This window comes from Colossoma macropomum, unplaced genomic scaffold (genome assembly GCF_904425465.1).
Source record: "Colossoma macropomum unplaced genomic scaffold, Colossoma_macropomum, whole genome shotgun sequence".
Classification (NCBI taxonomy): Eukaryota; Metazoa; Chordata; class Actinopteri; order Characiformes; family Serrasalmidae; genus Colossoma; species Colossoma macropomum.
In genome coordinates this window covers 42,652,413-42,673,757 of record NW_023494787.1, presented here as the reverse complement: position 1 = coordinate 42,673,757, position 21,345 = coordinate 42,652,413, and the positions used below count along the sequence as shown (strand labels likewise).

The 21,345-nt window shown below is 40.4% G+C and overlaps 1 protein-coding gene across 7 annotated transcripts; it reads left to right on the top strand.

The window, feature by feature from the left end:
• The first annotated feature begins 1,677 nt into the window (after window positions 1–1,677).
• Window positions 1,678–21,312, top strand: hgs (hepatocyte growth factor-regulated tyrosine kinase substrate). 7 transcript variants are annotated; one of them, XM_036567433.1, is made up of 21 exons: window positions 1,678–1,797; window positions 7,516–7,600; window positions 7,716–7,791; window positions 7,990–8,082; window positions 8,652–8,772; window positions 8,889–8,941; window positions 9,030–9,098; window positions 10,235–10,359; window positions 11,199–11,310; window positions 13,964–14,062; window positions 14,177–14,272; window positions 14,399–14,437; window positions 14,523–14,684; window positions 15,369–15,582; window positions 16,446–16,618; window positions 16,736–16,876; window positions 17,645–17,828; window positions 18,110–18,243; window positions 18,493–18,588; window positions 18,966–19,052; window positions 19,741–21,312. In XM_036567433.1, exons 1-21 carry the CDS (start codon window positions 1,761–1,763, stop codon window positions 19,840–19,842), a joined length of 2,298 nt encoding a protein of 765 aa, XP_036423326.1. In that variant the 5' UTR covers window positions 1,678–1,760; the 3' UTR covers window positions 19,843–21,312. The 7 variants fall into 7 exon arrangements, with proteins under 7 accessions (XP_036423326.1, XP_036423329.1, XP_036423328.1 ...); XM_036567436.1 differs by having other exon boundaries at window positions 8,649–8,772; window positions 11,226–11,310; window positions 15,372–15,582; XM_036567435.1 differs by having other exon boundaries at window positions 8,649–8,772; window positions 11,226–11,310.
• Window positions 21,313–21,345: the final 33 nt, after the last annotated feature.

The window sequence follows — 21,345 nt, the reverse complement described above, 5'->3', positions numbered from 1 at the left end:
CTCAAGCATCTAAGGCATATGGTCAGTAAGCACAATCATGTCAGTGAGTTTACTTGTACTTACAGAAAAGATTTTACCTTGAAATTTACATATTATAGAAACAAATAATGATATAGCATTGGCTGCTATTATAAGTGTGCTTTGAGTCAACAGGCATCTAAGTACATCAAAGCACATCAAAATGAACACTGACGTTCTTCCATATGCTACAGATACAGCAGAAACAGATTTGGCCGAAAAAATCTCTATGCTATTTAAAGAGAATGGCTGTCTTTATAGTGGCATAATCTCAAATGCAGTATCCACCCATCCCAGCGGAGTACATGGTGCTTATATTACAATAGAGAGCCACACTGTATACCACAAAAGCTCAGCTTTGCATATTTAGTACATTCAGTACAAAGTGGACTACAGAACACAGCGTCTCATTGTGTATGAGCGTGTATGCATGTCTGTGCGTTTGCGACACAAAGAATGACAATTTATTATTGAAAGCTTGAAATTATAATTTGCTGCATGTAGTATGGTGTCATTTTTCACTGCATTAATTGTAAGAAGCACCGTGTTGAACCTGTAGCTGATGAGAGCATGCTTGGCCATTTCTCTACGTGACTGTATCTAACTGTAGAGATGGGCACTGCTACTATACAACAGCAAAACAATTCCATTGTATGGAGCACAACAGGCACAGCAGTAACAATAGCCCACAGTGTTTTGTGTGCCCGCTAGTGAGTCATGTGTGACCTAATGGTACTAGTGGAAGATGTGGGGGATTTAAAAGCGTAGGAGACATAAAGAAACCTCCATAGTTCAGGGTGACAGCAGGCCAGGATTGCACTGTCAGAATGACTGCTGCAGGAGTTAGTATTAAAGCACTATTTAGTAGGAGTCTGTCAATGTAGTAATGAATAGCTATATGTTGTACGTAAGTGTCCCGTCTTTCAGGCCTAAAATTAGAGTTTAATATATTATTTTATGTGTTATGTATTCTGTGTGTTATGTAGTGCAGCATTGTATCCATTAGCCTCATCAGGTTAAGATTGATTGTCAGATTGACTTTATATAATTCTCATATTTTCGTTCATCAGTGTTCTCTCTACAATACCCAGCATGCACTATCAAAATACATAATACAACCAGTTGCTGTGCTTATACAGCTGCAATAAGATATTCTGCTTCCCAGCAGTAACATTCGTTATCTTCCTTCCTTCTGCATTCACTGGCTAATAAAAATAAAACAGCCTGCCCCCAAAGATCCACCTTAAAGTTACATCATCAAAATGGGGTTTTCCTAGTCTTCAACACAAAAATCTGACTCTAAGTGATATTGTAGCAACGGTTATATTTTTCATTTTGACTGAAGTGTCAATTTACAGATTATTCAGATAATTATGTAATTCATGCTGTTGGCTATATTTGATCACATGAGATTGTCAGATATGAATGAAAGTGTTTTTCATTAGTGTTTTTTTTACACTTACATTTGTAAAGATATTTTTATTTATTATACTACTACTAATAATAATAATAATAGTTTTATTATTATTATTATTATTATTATTATTATTATTAGTAGTAGTAGTAGTAGTAGCAGTAGTAGATAATCATCACATAGTAGTGTAATTAGCAAAACTTTAATGTGGACTTTTATCTAGTTATTTCCAAATAACCCGGATGCGCACCCATCAGCTCTGAAAATAAAGGGTTTGGCTGATAGTGTTTAGTCATCAAGTCTCACGTCAGAAAACAGAAATATAACCATGGGGAAAGGCGGTGGCACTTTTGAAAGACTACTAGGTAAGTTTAAGGCTTGCTTTTTAAATAAACGGTGTCGAGGAAGTTGGACAGCGTGTTATTTTGTGTTAAACAGGTTCGATAAAGACGGTCCTGTTAGCCCTTCGGCGCTAGGGGCTGTTCCTGTAGTCTGGTTAGCTTGAGAAGCTAAGCTAACATACGCTAAGCTAGCACTCATCGATAGCAACCGACTTATTGTTCGTCTTTATCGTTGCTGTCTGGTATTAGCGCGGATGGCACTGTTTCCGTGCATTATTAAAGTGGATCACACTGTTAACGTCAAACAATTACCGCATGACATCAAGTGTTTACAAATATAAACAACTAAACGCTGAACTGACACCAGTTAATAGAGATACAGCTGTGAACCTGAATGTGAGATTTGTGCTTTCATATCTACTAACTTACCGAATAACGGAATTAGCGTGATAGGTTTAACAAATATTTTATCAAATAACAAATCCGCATTTCGAGAAGGCAGCCCTCGACGCCTTAGCCAGCCGTGTTCCCAGCGGAGAGAGCCGCTTGGGTTCCTTTTTTTGGAAGACATGGGTTTGGTTCCTCTGTTCAACCAGAGAAATGCTAATAGCGATGAATTTACAGTGAAACGGCGATACTTTGGCATTGCTGAAGAATTCAAATACAGATATGAATGCATTTAACACAGCAGCTATCAAGCTAAATGGGCTGCAACTACTAAAACGAGGAAACGGAGGAAGTGAAGTTAGATGTTGAAATCATGATATATTAAATAACATTGATTTTAAACGAGAACCAGTGGATCTACGCCAAGCTAACGACTGAATGCAGAAAAAAAATAATGACGAATTAATCGTCATTTATTTTCGGTTCATATATTTGAGTCGTGACCAACAAATAGGGTCAGTTCTTAAAGAGGAATTCCACCGATTTTTCAAAAAAAAAAATCTGTATTATTCAGTATGAGATGTAAACAAAGCCATTCAGAGTAGTTTGATGTGAAATGGTTCGTTGTAGAGAAACTTGCCAAACGATTTCTTTAGTGGTGGCGATAAAAAACAGCTTTCTCGTTCTGTACTCCTCAAAAAAGGCATTTTATTTGCTATCCAAAACTACCAGTGCACCCTAAGGTGTCTTGATTTTTTTATGTGATGTTGATCATGGTAAAATAGTGGTAAATCTAGAAAAAATAATTTTTTGGGGGGATTATTTTGCCTTACAATGACACACATGTAACCACCCCCACCACCACCGTAATGGCTTTTAAGGATATGGATTTTAGGCCAGATCATTACCTCAGAACTTCAGTAAAGCAATGTCTCGGACATCAGACAGCACATTCGTAACCATATAATACAGTAACTTCTTGAGAGGGAGCTTGTAGAGGCATTAAATGCTTTAGACATCCTATCTTCACCTCTATGAAGAGTTCTGATCTAGAGTTTCTCTAGGTCAAATCAAATAACTCTAAATGACTTTATTTGCATTATCCTAACCTTTTTATTAGGCATACATTGTGAAAAATTGGTGGTATTCCCTATTATTGTGGTAATATCAGCTGCTATTGCTAGACTGACCAAAGCCAGTGGAATAGTTGCCAGTTTATTAGGCAGACCTGTCTCACATCTACATTTATTTGGCCTTTAAAACAGTATGAATTTGGGTTTGAAGTCTGTACTCTGTTGTGAACTTGTTGCAGATTGAACAGCTGTACAGCTATTTTCAGTTCATCCCAAAGATGATAGGTAGGGTTGAGATCCAGGGCTGACTCTGAACAATTAGAGATTTCTAAGTTTGAGCTACTTAGCAGTTCAGCAACATTAGTCCACAGAGCCATTATGTTTGTCAACAGTACAGGCCGATAGTAGCTGGTGGTGTGGGGAATGTTTTTCTGGCACACACTGGGACACAGGTTCCCCCAATCCCAGTCCTGGCCACGCCAACGCTCTGGGCAATTTGGTATTTTCCTTAATGTCCAGGCCTGAGCCCAGCCAATGAAGATCTTAGTAATTAATGAGTTGAATCAGGTGTGCTAGATGAGACAAAGCACAAAATGTGCTTAGTGTGCGGTCAGCAGAACTGGGACTGGGAACCCCTGCATTAGAGACTCTGCTAGTCACTGTAAAACGTCTGAAGGTCTTATTGTGTCTGAACATCTTTGTTGACCAAGTTCGTTTCTTCATGGACACCTTCAGTATTATATAGAGCCGTACAGGTAACTTGCCTTTTTAATAAAAAATAATGTGTGGCTCAGCCCTATTATGGCATGTCACTTGTAGGGCTCTATATAACACTGAAAGTGTCCAAGAAGGAATGAACATGTTCTGCAAAGATGTTCAGACACTCCATGGCCTTCAGACGTTCTACAGTGAGAAGCAGAGTCCCTAATGCAGGGGTTCCCACTTTCAGTATTAGAAAGAGCCCCACTGGTGACATACCTTTTGAATAAAAATAATGTGTGGCTCAAACTTACTACGACCTGGAAATGGGATCCCAATGCATGGCAGGTGTGGGAACAAGATTAAGTCATGGCCGTGACTTTGTAAGGCATGAGAGTGACATAATTATCTCATTCCCATGCCATGCTAAGATAGTGGCCATGACTGAACAGCCTTAAAGGACTTACTACACAGCAGCAACCTAAAGTGGTGGCTGAAAGTAACCAAACCCATCATTAAAACAAAGAAACAAAGGAAGAGAATTTAGTCATCTGCTATGTTGAAATTCTAATACATGACATTAGCTTCAAACGAGAACCAGTGGAGCTAAGTTAATGTCTGAGTGCAGACAAAATTAATGGCAAGTTAACCATCATTTATTATTATTTTTGGTTGATATCTTTTTTGAGTCATGACCAACAAATGGCATCAGTTCTAAACTTGTCTAGTTGCGTAGACTGATCAAGGCCAGCTGGATATCATGGCTCGTTCATACACCTTGCAAAGTTGTGCACATGCATTAGGATCTTGTTTCCATGCCTTAGTAAGTTGTGACAATGTATTATTTACATTAGGAAGAGCTGTCACTGATGTCAACAGAAAGATGACAATAATGTTTCATTGCTCCGGTGGCTTACGCAGTCTCTGGATCTCAACTTTATCAAACATTTTTGGAAAGATTAAAAAAGGGCTTTTCTCAGTAAGACTTTGCAGGCATCCGATTTCTAGCAAATGCTAAACACATTCATTTCTGCATGGTACACAGTTTCAGTACATCGCATCCAATATCTTGTAGAATCAGCAGATGTATTCTGTTCTGAAGGCCAAAGGAGGTGACACATGCTACATGCGTATCCAATAAACTAACAACTTGGTGTATGTCACACTGTCCCATATTACCTAAGGACCCATAATCTCTGCAACAGACCTTTGGTTACATGTGGTATAGGGTGGACTCAAAGATTTTAGGTTAGGAGTGGGCAATATAACAATATATAACAGTTGTTGTGATGAAATATGTCACAGTAGGCGTTTCTGACTATGTTGTGTTTATGCAGTACTTGAACACTGACCAACTGCTTAAATGTGGTAGTATTGGAACATTTTTGTCCAGCTTATCAAATTTCAGCAAATCGGAATATCGTGATGCATATCGTGCATCACCAAATTGTCTTGTATTGTGATGTGAAGTTAAGATTAGATGAAAGGATCCAGGATCCTGGTTGGTAAATTTAAACAAAAGTTGATCATTTATTTGATTGTACTTGTTTAGACATGGTCATCTTTGCTTCATTCTGCTCTGGTTGTTAGAAAGTCTGATCCTATGGGGGTAACTGGGTCACTCTTATATTAAATATTGAGGAATAAGTTGATTGAGTGGATTAATTAGAACAATTCATGACATTTTTATTGAACTGATTAAGTAAAGCATTTATGTGTTTATAACCACAAGATTTTGTGCCTTTAGTTCCTATTCCCTCCTGTGTACTGTATGTGGAGGCTTATGATTTATGAAGAGCTGTTTTGTCCTTGTGAATTTGCATTATACAGCTTCCTGGAACATATGCAGTATGTAAAAGTGTTTGGTATCAAGAGTCACTGTTGTCGAGCCAGTTGCTTAAACAAGAAAGCTTATGACTAGACGTTCTAATAGCTTTATGAGTGCTATCTGAGTACTCTGATCCATATGTAGTGCAATAGTTCCTGTTAATAGAAGTGCGTGGTGGGTCCATGCATTTAGAGTGTACAGTGCTGTGAAAAAATATTTGCCCCTTCCCAGTTTCTTCTATTTTTGCATATTTGTCACACTTGAATGTTTCAGATCATCAAACTACTTTTAGTATTAGACAAAGATATCCCAAGGAAATACAATGCTGTTTTTAAATGATGATTTCATTTATTGAAGGAAAAATGCTCTTCAGCCTTACCTGGCCCTGTGTGGAAAACGTTGTAAAAGTTGTGAAAAAAATAAACAACTAGTTAACCAGATTAAGTTGTCTGTTGGGTTGAATTTTACTAGCCATGCCAGGGCATGATTACTGCCAGTCTGGAAAGTGTTACAAAGCCATTGCTAAGGCTCTGGGACTCCAGCAAACCACAGTGAGAGCCATTATCCACAAATGGAGAAAGCTTAGAACAGTGGTGAACCTTCCCGGAGTGGCCGGTCTACCAAAATTTCACCAAGAGCACATCAACGACTCTTCCAGGAGGTCACAAAATAACCCAGATGAACGTCTAAAGAACTGCAGGCCCCACTTGCCTCAGTTAAGGTCAATTTACATGATTCCGCAATAAGGAAGTTGCTGGGAAAAAATGGCATCCATGAGAGCTGCAAGGCGCAAACCACTGCTGACCAAAAGGAACACGAAGACTCATCTTGCATTTACCAAAATGCATCTGAATGGCCTCCAAGACTTGTGGCATAATATTCTGTGAATTGATGAGACAAAAGTGGAGCTCTTGGGAAGACATGGGCTGTGTTATATCCGGCGTAAAGCTAACACCACATTCCATTAAAAGAACATCATACCAGCAGTCAAACATGGTGGTGGTAGCATGATGCTCTGGGGTTGCTTTGCTTGTGCAGGACCTGGATGACTTGTTGCATTTGATGGAACCATGAATTCTACTCTCTTTTAGAGAATCTTGAAGGAGAATGTCTGCCTGTCAGTTTTTGACCTAAAGCTCAAGCACAGTTGAGTTATACAGCCGGACAATGATCTGAAGCACACAAGCAAGTCCACTTCCGTTATGATTTTAAAATCAGTTTCATCTGAAACATTTAAAAGTAACAAATTAGCAAAAATAGAAGAAATCGGCAAATGCCTTTTCGTAGCACTTTACATCTGACAGTGATTAATCCTTTCTCTTGGCTTAGCGGCAAGGTAATGTACCTGAACCAAAAGTAACAATCAAACGTTCTTTTGTGTTTTGTAATAGTTAACTTCATTATTTTGTTTAAATGTTAAAACTGTGATTAAAGAAATATCATGGATTACATACAAGCATTGACCGGCCTTATACCATCATGCTATGATGATATTGGAGGAAAGTGACATAAGCAAATTGAAGTGTATTGAAGTATAAAATTAAAATATAAATATAAAATCAGCTTATTGTTAGTTATCAGAATTTTTTTTAGTCCCCTAACATCGACACTGGTGTAGACTACAAAATTTTCACATTGGTTGGGCCCTAAAAATTATTCACCCTGAAGTCCTGTGTAGAGTCAGTGGCTAGTAGCCCAGGATATTTCCACAGTTTGTTATAATGGCTTAAACTATTTTATCCTGTTTATTTACAGACAAAGCCACTAGTCAGTTGCTCCTGGAGACAGACTGGGAATCCATTTTGCAGATTTGTGATCTCATTCGGCAAGGCGACACACAGTAAGTTTCCTATAGCCACATTTTCACAAAGTGTCAAGACAAGGAGATTTTCATCAAAAGATATACATTAATTTTGCTAAGATCCCTAATATTTTGTGCTTGCTTTTACCTCCAGGGCCAAGTATGCAATTGGTGCAATCAAGAAGAAACTTAATGACAAAAACCCACACGTGGCCCTCTATGCTCTTGAGGTAAGGGCGGTTGTACTGTTTATGTTCAAAATAAGTATGGTATGGAACATAGTTTTGGACTTTGCTTCTTTAGTTGATGCTGACATGGAATATCACGTGTTCTGTTGTATCTGTGTCACTGGTCAGCTGCTGCTTTAAGAATATGATTAAATGCTGTTGTGGTTGTTGGTTCTAAGTCAGACTTTTACACTTCAACAGGTGCTTGAGTCAGTGGTAAAGAACTGTGGCCAGACAGTTCATGATGAGGTGGCTAGTAAACAGACCATGGAGGAGCTGAAGGATCTCCTTAAGGTGGTGTATTTTTCTAACTCAGTATAAACTCTTCTGCCCCCCTGCCCCTTTCCCCCCCACATATGGTCCATGAGTATACTAAGGTCATTCCTTAGTTATCTATTCAGGAGACATTAGCTGCTCGCTCGCCTTGCTTTATGATTCCGTTCTTCTTTCCAAGTGGGTCATACTGATGACTCATACTGCACTCTGCTTCCTGGTTATGTCGTCACATCACATGTCCTTTCAGTTCAGGGGAGTTCCAGCAAGTCTCAAAAACAGAAAAACAGAAAGGTGCTTTAGTGCTTAGCTTTTGTGGCTTTTCAGAAAACGGTTGAAGAAACACCCTGTAAAAACAAGGTAATGTTGTAATAGTGGCTTCTGCTTTTAATTAAAACATAAAATAGAAACCTGTAAAATATTTGGTGATATGATTATTTTTTTAACACACATTCTTCTGTCAGGTTGATCGTTGCCGGTTTCAGTTTTAGCTACTCCAGAACATTTGAGTGCTGTTAAGAAGTTTGAACTTTGATTTGATGCCACTATGCCACTATGCCAAGTGAATATTGCTCTGCTGCCCTCAGAAGCAAACGGAGCCAAATGTCCGGAACAAAATCCTGTATCTGATTCAGGCCTGGGCCCATGCATTCCGCAACGAGCCCAAGTACAAAGTGGTCCAAGACACCTACCAGATCATGAAGGTGGAAGGTAAATAACACCACAATTCATATTACATTCAACAAATTTAAATCCTGAAGTCTTGGAACTGTAATGTTTGGTTTCTTGGCACATCTGATTGAAGTCACTCATCTGTATTCCATCAGGTCATGTTTTCCCTGAGTTTAAGGAGAGTGATGCCATGTTTGCTGCAGAGAGGGTGAGTAATCCTCCTTGAGTTAGCATAGCAGTTTTATAGATGGAATGGTATATTTTGTTTGGTTGTTGATGTTGTATCTCCTCTTTAGGCCCCTGATTGGGTGGATGCTGAAGAGTGCCACAGATGCAGAGTTCAATTTGGAGTGATGACTCGAAAGGTAGGCGCCACAAGCCTTTATTACATTAAGACATTACGTTTAAGTGACACTTACCAACCCAAGATCGTCCTCTCTTTAAGAGCCCTTCACAATCAGGAAAATCTTGATTAGTACTGCTTTAGGTACAAAGGTTTTTTCAAACCATTCTGATGACAGCATAGCTATTCACTGATTGATTCTCAGTTTATGTTTCTTTTGCGGTATCTCATTATGTTATTTCAAAACCAAAATAAGTTCAGGCTGCTAACATCACCAAGTGAGTGGATGCAGTGACTGATTTTTAGCCCATCCTTTAATAAATGTTTAGCACTGGCACACTGAGCAGCACTGACACCAAGTTTAGATGAAAACTAAAATCTAAGGGAGCGGGGGGGGGGTGGGGGTTCAGCTAGCAGGCTACAGATCGACCCAGTGGCACAGATAACAGCACAGGTTCAGTTCTGATTAACTGACACAAGTTTAGACAATACATTCGCCTGCCTCTGTAAAGTAATTAAAATCGCAAGTTACTCTGGATAAAAGCATCTGCCAAATGCATAAATGTGAATTTAAAGCAAAACTGACTGGTGATGAACTAACAGAAAGCCACAATCGAACCTATCCAACTGCTGTTGAAGTGAAAGCGAACATGTTCTGTGGTTTGTGTGTGTAGATGTTAGCTGCTGAGCCACTGTCATGTGTAGGTCTTTTAGGTATTCTCCGGCCCTGATTTTGCACATCAGACGTTAAAAGAAACCATAACCGGCACATTACGGCTGTGGCTTTATCGAGGAAAAGAGGCTTTTGAGGTTGATGGCATCTGTGAGGCGATTAGTAGGTGCTTAATTTTTTAGAAAGGAGTGAATGTTAGACTAGTTTGCTAAACTCATGGTTAACGCTGGTCACCAATCGGTGAACTCCCATGCCACTAACCAGATAGTCTTTCTTTTGCTATGTGAATGGGTGGTGTTTATTTGGTGTCTTACTAGATAGACATAGAACAGAAAATCGACACCATCATGATTTTAAAATACTGTAATCCTTTTTAGATATTATGATGTGTGTTATTACCATTATACTGCTCAACCCTGTTAAATAGCCTGATGTCTTGCACTGTCATGCTGTCTTTTAATTCATGTATTCTTCACTTACCCCAGCACCACTGCAGGGCATGTGGACAGATCTTTTGTGGCAAGTGCTCTTCTAAGTATTCCACTATTCCCAAGTTTGGCATCGAGAAGGAAGTGCGGGTGTGTGAACCCTGCTTTGAGCTGCTCAACAAGTAAGTTGAGGAGAACATTAAAACCTCAAACACAACTGGTCTATTGTTTTCCTTCTTCTAGTTTTTGACCAAAGGATGTAGCTGTAAAACTCCTTAAAAGAGTGTTGATGAATCAGCCTCTCTTTTTGCTAGGTGCTAGTGGTGCAAATTTCTTACCTCACAACAGTTTGTTTTTGGGGAACAGTTCAGATCATGATGAAATTTCAACATAATTTGATTTAATAATTTAAATAATTAATAATAATTTATTTCGGTACAGTTTTTGGAGATTTTTGAAAATATGCAATGGAATTTATATACTAAGTAAATACAGGCAAAAACAATACACCACACCTTTGGGTAGAAGGGGGGGGGGTTATGTTTGAAAATGGACAAAGAAATAGATGTTATTTGGGTATTTGATAACGTTTGATAAATCTAACATTCCAAAATTTAATTGCAGTTAAATTGCAACCTTCAAATCAACAAATCATGAGGCACTGATGTATTTTTACACCCCTATTAGATCAAATTTTCCCTTTACTGTTATTTTTTTTTTTTTCTTGAAACTGTTCTGTTTTGCTGCCAATTCAGAGCTGTGCAAATCCAGTTTTCCTGCAGGGTTTAATATTTTGCCTGGCTAGACATAACTTATTGGCTAATCATGAACCCTATCGTGAGTTGAGTCCAGGCCACTCAAAAGGTGCAGCAGGACTGGATTTGTCCCCCTCTGACTTATTTCTATGCTGTCTACTTCATGTGTACTTTGTTGTCCCTAAGGATGAACGTGTTCAAAGGTTTTGCTGTTCTCCTGAGATTTACAAGTCTGTGTGTGTCTCCTGATCCCTCCTCCTCACCAGCCACCCCTCCCTCTCTCCCCCTCCTAGGAAAGCTGAAGGGAAGAGCAGCAGCACTGGGCAGGCTGAGCTGCCACCTGAGTACCTGACCAGCCCTCTGGCTCAGCAGTCTCAGGTAGTACATGGTTTTTTGCTTGGCTCATACTCATGGGCATTATAATAATTAACCAATGCTGCCATTGATGCTACTACTCCTGTTGACTGTTATTAATAGAAGACAGTTTAAACTATCAAAGATAACATGTTAGCATGTTAAATTATTAACAGTACAAATCTTTTTAGCACTTAATGTTTCCTAGTGCAATCTTTCAAACTATTCGTAGTAGTGCAGGCTAAAACCCAGCTACTCGTGCTCTCAGTGGGCCTCATTCACCCTTTTTTAAGAAGAAGAAAAGAATCCACACTCGAGCACAAATGTGTGAACAATACTGTGGTTTAAGAACAGAACATGAATCTGATGCTGACTTTTTCTTAAGACCTTTCTCAAGAACAAATTAAAAAAAAAAAAAACTTTGGGCCTCATTCATCAATATATTCCTATGGTCCTATGATTAGAATCTGGGATTGTTAGACCTCTTGTTAATAATACAGCTTTTAAATGGCTTTTAATGCAGTACATTCAGCAGAGTACACTGGACAGTGCTGGAGGGAGACATACGGATAAATCAGTGAGCAGCAAACTAACAAAAGTAACAGAAAAGTGGAACGCTAAATTTCCACAGAGAGCCACCACTGTAACAAAAATCCATGAGCTGTATGAACAAGAACAAGTATGAGAGGCTGTAGTCACAGAGGAGTTGGAACCGTTGACTGTACTCCGCCCTGTACTCCGCCCCACCACTTCTTTAAGTACATCTGTGTTTCTACACTCATTGTCCATTTTATCAGGTCCACTTACTATATAGGAGCACTTTGTAGTTCTACAATTACAGACTGAAGTCCATCTGTTTATCTGCATACTTTGTTAGCCCCTTTTCACTCTGTTCTTCAATGGTCAGGACCACCACAGAGCAGGTATTATTTGGTTGGTGGATCATTCTCAGCACTGCAGTGACATTGACATGGTGGTGGTGTGTTAGTGTGTGTTGTGCTGGTATGAGTGGATCAGACACAGCAGTGCTGCTGGAGTTTTTAAACACTGTGTTCACTCTCTGTCCAATCTATTAAACACTCCTAACTTGTTGGTTCACTTTGTAGATGTAAAGTCTGCTTTGTAGATGTAAAGTCAGAGACGATAGCTCATCTGTTGTTGCAGTTTGTGTTGGTCATTGTCTAGTTTTTAATCAGTGGTCACAGGACGCTGCACACAGGATGATGTTGGCTGGATATTTTTGGTTGGTGGACTATTTTCAGTCCAGCAGTGACACTGAAGTTTTTAAAAACTCCAGCAGCACTGCTGTGTCTGATCCACTCATAACGACGTAACACACTCAACATACCACCACCATGTCAGTGTCACTGCAGTGCTGAGACTGATCCACCATCCAAATAATACCTGCTCTGTGGGGGTCCTGACCATTGAAGAACAGAGTCAAAGGGGGTTAACAAAGTATGCAGAGGAACAGATGGACTACAGTCTTTAAATGTAGAACTGCAAAGTGTAAGGTAAGTAGAGCTGATACAATAGACAATGAGTGCAGAAACAAGGAGGTGTCATTGGTTGGCACATGCAAAAGCTGTTGCTCTCACCGGACATAGATGATGAAAATTGGAAACTATTAGTCCTGTAGAAAGCACATAATTTTCATGCTCAGATTCTTGTGAACTCTGCATGCTTAGAATAATTTTACTGAATTATTGAGGGTAATTAATATGTTCTGATGAAGCTTATTTTGTCCACTCATATAGCTATAACAGTGCAGTTAGTTTTAAATGGGGGAAAAAAAAAGTAAAAAAAAGACCAGTTAATTGTAATTAACTGCACTAAATGATGCAATTCATTATTTTAATCGTTTTGACACCCTTTCTGAATTCAGTAGACCAGCCATGCCTTACACTCTGTCCTCAATCTGCCTGGTAACGTTACGTGCTGTGCATAGTCTATTAAGTCATACTTTTTCACTACTTTCGCCCATCAAGAGTAACCTGTTCCTGTCTTTTGTTATTGTAATACAGTGAGCCTTTCCCCAGTCAGTCAAACCATGCCTCAATGTTTAGTACAATGGTCATCAATTCTGGAGGGCTGCAGTTTAGTGCTTTTTCCTTGCTCATACATACACAAAAGTAACATGGAGTTGCCTCCCCGCCACACACCTTTGCAGCTATAACAGCCTTCACTTTTATGAAAAAGTTTTTTACAAGATTCTGGAATCATGGGAACTTGTGCCCATTCCGTTGGGCATGAAGGCGTGGCTCGCAGTTGACATTCCAGTTCAGCCCAAAGGTGTTTAGTGGGGTTGAGGTCAGGGCTCTGTGCAGGTCACTGGAGTTCCTCCACACCAGACTCATCAAACTATGTCTTTATGAACCTCGCTTTGTGCGCTTGGGCACAGTCAGGATATCAGTTGGTATTGCTGAAACACCTAAGCATTAGTTAGGAGAGGTGCCCAGATGCTTTTGGCCATATAGTGCACCAGCTAAATCTTGTAGTAACCGATAGGTTATGTCATTTTTGAGCAGGGAAATCGCCAAACCATGCTGGACTCTGCCCTGCAGGATCAGAATTGATAACCCCTGGTTTAGTGTGTGGTAGATGTTTGCTCTCCCTCTCCTTTTGTAATCCTCTGCTGTGCCTCTGCTGAGCTCCTCTGGGTTGTCTGCTTCCCCAGATGCCTCCCAAGAGAGATGAAGCAGCCCTGCAGGAGGAAGAGGAGCTGCAGCTTGCCATTGCTCTGTCTCAGAGTGAAGCTGAGGAAAAGGAGAGGATGGTGAGAGAAACACACATATGTACATACAATCATTCTTTCTCTCAAACTATGTGGTGTACAGTTACAAAATGAGATCAGATGGCTGAAAACATTAATTCTCCTGTATATACACAGAGGCAGAAGAATTCTTACTCAGTGTACCCCAAGGCTGATCCCACCCCGGTGACCTCCTCTGCCCCACCTGTCAGCACCCTCTACTCCTCTCCTGTGGTAAGGCACTGGGCAGAAGTTTATGTACTTCATTAACAGCATAGTAAAAAGTGAAACTGAGCACTTGTGCCTATATACAAATGTGCTTAGTTGAACTAATTCTTTTGAATAATGCTCTCTTTCTAGAACTCATCTGCTCCCTCAGCGGAGGATGTTGATCCTGAGGTAAATCAAATCTTCTCATTCAGTATCTGTCCAGCATTAGTGATAGTGTTGTGATTTTCTCTCAAACGGTGTTCTTTCTGTCCAGCTGGCCCGCTACCTGAACAGGACTTACTGGGAGAAGAAGCAGGAGGAGGTGCGCAAAAGTCCCACCCCCTCCGCTCCGGCTCCAGTGCCGTTGGCCGAGCCTCTGCCGATCAGCCAGCCAGTGGAAAGCCATGCACCAGTCCAGCCTATCAACATAGTGGAGGTACATTGAGTGTATGGTGCTGATTGTTGGCAGCAACTGCCCTGTTTTCATCTTCTGGTTCCAAAAACCCACCTTTCCATGTTTACTCTCATTTTAGTCAGTTCTTTATCCATAATTTATGTCAAATTATAAAGACCTTTAAATAGAACATTACCATGACCTTGTTCAAAAAAGCCCAGTCACACTTGCATTTGCCTGCAAATTTATGCTAGCAAAATCGCATTAATTTCAGTCGAATTCAATGTGATGTGCAATTTCACTTTACAGTCTTGTGGGGCAAATAAGTTTTGTTTGCCAGATTTTACATTTTATACAGTTTAATCTTGGTTAACTTTGACACACGAACTCCCTCCCAGTAGTGCTGCTGCTTTAGCTGACCTCTGGAGGGGCAGCGTTAAACGTCCAAAGCGTAGCAAATACTAATTTAACCAGTGTCTAAGCACAAATCTTTAAGCATTCCTTCCCCACTGGTAAGGAAAGAGAGACTGCAGTCCATCAGGAGACTGTAATATTGTCTTTACTTTTGTGGTTTTGCTGTTTGTATCAAGTTAGCCTGCTTGCTATCTGTTATGTTAGCTTCTCCACACAAGTAATCCCACTGCTGCCAACCATGCCACTGTAATGGGGTCTTTTTTAATCATTCTGAGAGTATGACCTGAATGAAACTCTAGTTTGTTTCTCCAGCAGCAGTACCAGAATGGAGAATCGGAGGAGAATCACGAGCAGTTCCTCAAAGCTCTGCAGAACGCCGTCACTACCTTCCTGAACCGCATGAAGAGCAACCACATGCGTGGGCGCAGCATCACGAACGACAGTGCCGTGCTCTCTCTCTTCCAGTCCATCAACAACATGCACCCGCAGCTGCTAGATATCCTCAACCAGCTTGACGAGAAGAGACGTGAGTCAGGGCTGTCACGCCTCATACTTCTAGACTTTTGTGGGGTCATGTATGTGTGAGGCAACAACAATGGGTGGAGGTCTTGTGCCTTTGAACTACAACTAAGGAACAGCATGACTCTAGCGTTTATCTGAGAGGTTGTACATGCAGTCAACCACACAGTGAACCTATACTGGATCCAGACTATAATGTTGAAATCATGTCTTTTTTTTCTGTAGGTTATATGCAGTCAAATTAACAAATATTAGATGTTTCAGCACAGTATCCTAACATCAATTGAAAGTTCTGCTTTTCCAGAGTACAATAAGACATAATCAAATATTTATTTAATATATAGCAAATCCAAACATCTGTCCAATGCTGATACTTTTTTCTAGAGAAATTTCCAGTTTTCCAACTCAACCCAAAACTGTCCACATCCAAATAGAGGCTGAATAAAGCTTGACTTTACTATTAATAACACCTTTTAAGTTATGATGTAGTTACAATTACAGCTGTCATTTGGCCATAAGATAAGCAAAACTTTATGAATAGAATAATTATCTGCTTTCCAAAATTGACCTTGGTTTGACCTTCCTGATTCAAAATTGAAATGTAATAAAAGTGTCGGTGAAGAAAAAAGTAGGGGGGAAATCTAAAGGATTGGACAGTGCTGGCCAGTATCTGTGAACTATGAGAAATTGGAACACGAAATTTGAACCCAAACCATGGCGACAGGTATTTAAATTTGTGGGTTTTTTTTTTTTTTTTTAAACCCGACTGATCCTGATGTGAACAGCCCAGTCCTGTTGGGTATGGAAGGATACCTCCTATATACTCTGATTCAGCAAATCATGATGAATTTAATCCACTCTCCCATTTAGTGTACTACGAGGGGCTGCAGGATAAACTGGCACAGGTGCGGGATGCTCGGGCCGCTCTGAATGCTCTCAGGGACGAGCACCGTGAGAAACTCCGGCGGGCTGCCGAGGAGGCGGAGAGACAGCGGCAGATCCAGCTGGCCCAGAAACTGGAGATCATGAGACAGAAGAAACAGGTAAAGTCTGCACAATTCAGATGTGTGAGCAATGGGATTGAGGATATTGGTAATCTGTGAAATCCGTGTCTGGATGGAAGCTCGTGGGTTTAACTGTGATTGCTGGTTGTATTGCAGGAATACCTGGAGATGCAGAGGCAGCTGGCTATTCAGCGTCTGCAGGAGCAGGAGAAAGAGCGGCAGTTGCGTTTGGAGCAACAGAAACACACCATTCAGATGCGTGCTCAAATGCCTGCCTTTTCTCTGCCTTATGCCCAGGTCAGCTATGCCAAGTGAATGCAATATTTGTAATGTTTTCCATGTTAATGTGTCTATTTATAAATAATGTTCTATGTTACTGGAGCACCCACATCATTTCCCTTTGGAGATGAGTATGTTAGTCTAGCTAGCTAGCTGTGTAATACACGGGCCCCATTCCAAGACTTTTTTTTTTTTTTTTTAAATCTTCACCAACTTTCACACAAACTTTTGTCGCTATGCTACACAAGTGGCCATTCTGGGGGGTTTAAGAAGGGAATTGTGACCAATCGCAATGATATTTGGGTACGTTCTGCTGCTAAAGTTGACACCCTACACACGTCCAAGGGCTCATCTAACACACTTTACTTGAGCTGATAAAGTAATGAAACGAAATACATCAGATGGGCAGTGACCTATTAAAAACAGTATTGAAATGGACAGACGTTCAATTTTCCTGTTGAATAAATCTCTGCATTTGTAAAAACCTGAACATGCTACAGCTCCACAGTTTATAGTTTCATGCATGAAATTATCAGGCTCTTAATAAATTAAATTAGATACTTCAGAGAGGGTAAAAAGAACTTGGTCCCCCAGGTTTATAGCTCCTTTGTGTAAAAATAAATAAATAATAAAATAAATAAACACAATTGTCAAAATAGTATCCTGACCACAATGTTCCTTCATGTACATAAACCAACATTAGTAACAAATGCATTTGATTTGATCTGGTATTAGTTAGTAACGTTTGATGGCCTTCATTGATTTAATATGTTTTGGGTGGTGCAGATGCAGTCACTGCCACCTAACGTGGCAGGAGGGGTAGTGTATCCACCCGCTGGTCCTCCCAGTTACCCTGGCACGTTCAGCCCTGCTGGCTCGGTAGAGGGTTCTCCCATGCATGGTGTATACATGAACCAGCCTGGACAGTCTGGAGCAGGCCCCTACCAGGCCATGCCTGTTTCTGCTACAGGTGAGATGGAAAAAACAAAGTGGACTGTTCTCATGTCTTCTCCAAGTGTAATTTAAGCTAATATTTATTATGATCTTTTCCATGGTACATAACTGGTCAGTTGAGAAGGGTTTTATTATGAAAAGATCAATGCAATGGCCTGACCACCATTGTGGCCCCTGTTGTTTTCAAAAGTTCTACACCTTTTCATGACCTGTGCTTGATAGTTATAGGTACAACAAAACTAATTGTTTCCATTTTGAGAAATTTTAAATGGAGTCTTTTTTCCCTTTTTTGTGCAGATCCAAATATGGTCAACGCCTACATGTACCAAACTGCTGGGACCGGTGGGCAACCTGCTGCCCCTGGTCAGGCGCCCCCTACCACCAATCCTGCCTACACTAACTATCAGCCCACCCCAACACAGGGCTACCAGGTAGTGGGTTTTCATGTAATTCTGCTGTAGGAAAGACCCAGATCACGACTCTCCAGAGGCCAGTCTTGGAAAAGACTAGTGTCTTCTTGGAATTGTTCATTAAGTAGTCATTTTCCTTCCAAATTTCTGTCGTAATATCCTAAAACTAGTTTTTAGCCATCTAGCCTGGATCTACATTTCGGTTTCTGGTATCGGAATGCTCTGATGTGGACTACCATACTTTAATGTTTTTCTGCATTTTCTTTTTAGAACGTGGTGTCTCAAGCCCAGAGTATACCCCCGATGTCCCAGGCTGCACCCACCAATGGCATGGCCTACATGGGCTACCAGCCATACAACATGCAGGTCTGTATTCTTAGACAAGAGCAAGGATTTATTATTTTTAATACTACATTCGAAAGGACATTTTGGTGTCTGTCAAATGTGCACCTCTTGCTGTTGATTTTGAGAGCAAAGTGTTGGACAAGACACCAGTGCATGGCAGTGCTTGCAAATTCTGCTCTGTTGTTGGTTTAAAAAGTTCACCAGTGTTTAACTTTTGTTGGACTATACTCTGTCAGCTAAATAAATTGTGTGGGCCGAGCTTCAGTCAGTCACATTGTTGAACACAACCTGTTATGTTTAGAAAAGAAATGTCCAATTCTTTAGTAAAAAATCATATTTACCAAGTATGCTGGATTTAGACAGCAGCTAATGTGGTGTACACACTCTCCCTCTTCTAGAGCATGATGTCTGCGCTTCCAGGACAGGACCCCAACATGCCTCCTCAGCAGCAGTACATGCCTGGTCAGCAGCCCATGTATCAGCAGGTCAGTCCACTTGCAAAATACCATTCTGTGTGACTATTAGTAGGCAGCATATGGAGTGCTGTATGTTTCAGTTATGGATATAAAGTAGGAGATATAAAGAAAAGGCTAACCCCAAAAAGACCAGTCCAAGCATGGAATCCACACTACTGAGGACAAACTGAATCAGCTGGTACTGAAGCGTGAATGACTATAATATTTTCCACATTCTAGCAGCATCTGGTTGGAGGCATGAGTGTATGGGATGCACTAATGAGACAAATGACATAAGAAATATGACGGGGCTGAAGTTTGCTTCTCATTCGAATTTGCCGCTCCAACTTAAATGGTCTGGCACTTGCATTCATGCACCCATATTAGTGCCAGAATGTATGCTGCTCCATTTAAGTGGAAGAGGAAAAAAACAAATGAAAAGCTTGCGAATAAGAAGCCAACTTCAGCTTTGTAGAAATTAAGACATGAACCACTGTTCTGCTGGGCCTTGGGGTTAGTGTTACAAAGCAATATTGACATAGGTTTATCTATATAATGTTACGTGTTGTTTTTACTTCTTTAAACAGTAAAAAATTGTAGATTCACTCTGGTTTTTAAAAATGCTTATTAAAAAGCGAAGGGACATTCCAGAATGACCGGCCCAACATGCATACATTTCTGTCACTGGATTTGTTAACTTGTTTTTGTGTCTGTACAGATGGCGCCCCCTGGTGGTCCTCAGCAGCAAGCACAACAGCAGCAGCAGCCCCAGCAAGCGCCTCCTGGCAGTGCAGAGGCTCAGTTAATCTCTTTTGACTGATGGTCCACCTTATGACATACTCCCACCCCACCCCCAAGGTCCAGTACACTACAGACAGCCCCTGCACTTTTCCCTTCAGATCCTGGGCTTTTTTTACCCCACACAGTCAGGCTACTTGCAAGATTTCTGCAACAGTCTTCTTGTTGTCAGAAATATTGTGAGGGTCTTTTGCTGCCATGCACTCCCCTCTGTCCCCATTGCGTTATATGAAAGAGAGAAGGTCCTGGTGGGGACTGCCCCCCCTCAATTCTGCCAACTTTAGCCTCTCTCTGTCTTGGTCTTTTGAAATGTATGTAGTGTTTCCTTATGAAACAACACTGAGGCTCAGCTAGTCATTCATATTATAGAATTAAACAACACAAGTACAATATGAATCAAAATGTTAAATAAGACATTGCCATCTTTTTGTCTCATATTTTTCTAAAGTTGATCTGCATGTGTTTGTTTTCAGTGGTGGGAATGAGTGGATGTACAGCGACTCTTCCCCCAGCAAAGCATTGTGTGCTGATTTAGTGAAAATGTTTTTATTCATTTGAGAGTCTTTAGAATGGCTTTAGTAAGGAGAGGCTGAGACGGAAGAAGCACTGGGATTAATATTTATGATGCCGCTCAGATCAAGAGACTGATCCCACTGTATCCATATTGTATCTATGTTATATACATATTCTTGTATTCAAAAGGAGCTAAAAGGCCATGAATGACACGAGATCAGCTGTCTTACTCTGAAAGTTGTGACAAATATGTACCCGGCCTCTTTCAGTGCCGAAACTCAGTCACTTGCCTGCCTCTCGGTTTTCAAAATGGATAGAAACTCTCTCAAATCCAATGACATTCCAGAGCAATGTTCCCTATGGCAAAGCTATTGTATGCAACCTTCTATAGCAAGATTTCAAATTAACTAGAGTACCCTGCATTTCATGCATAGATCGTTGTTAAGGAATCCTGGCTAATAATTGTTGCAGTCGTCGGCATGGATCTCAGCTTTTGTAGATTAAATTAGATGGGACAGTGGCTTTATGGCCATTTTGCGTTTAGTGCTGATTTGTACAAAAGAAACTGGCTTATGTTTCCAAGTGCTGCGTTTAGGTAGATTTCCTTGGATTGCTGGGTATCTCAACTGTTGGTCTTTGCTGTAAGGTTATCAGTTAACCAGTTAACGCCTGACTGCAGGACTGAAAAGAAAATTGGAATGCAAGATCAGTACCTGATGGGGGAAAATAGCTGGTGAATTTAGTGTTTTTGTATAGCGAAAGATGTGAACGAGAAATAGGACGCAGATGATTGATGTCGTGGACGTTGATTTAAGAATGGACTGGTACTGCATGTTTGTAACCTACACCAACCAGTGACTTCTGTAACCCTTTAATGCCATCTGTGGACAACTTTCCATCATACTGATCTGTCTGACTCTCAAAAGAAAAGAATTTTAAGATTATATTTAATAAATATCTCATTCTTTTATTGTGCACATTTGACAATGCTTCTTTTATTGTGTCGAGGGGT

What these genes read in the sequence shown, in the direction of transcription:
- hgs (XM_036567431.1), top strand. Translation starts at nt 1,761, where the DNA reads ATGGGGAAAGGCGGTGGCACTTTTGAAAGACTACTAG. An exon ending in CGGAGGATGTTGATCCTGAG is followed by an intron (nt 14,438 to 14,522) that starts GTAAATCAAATC and finishes CTTTCTGTCCAG; the next exon opens with CTGGCCCGCTACCTGAACAG. An exon ending in TCATGAGACAGAAGAAACAG is followed by an intron (nt 16,619 to 16,735) that starts GTAAAGTCTGCA and finishes GTTGTATTGCAG; the next exon opens with GAATACCTGGAGATGCAGAG.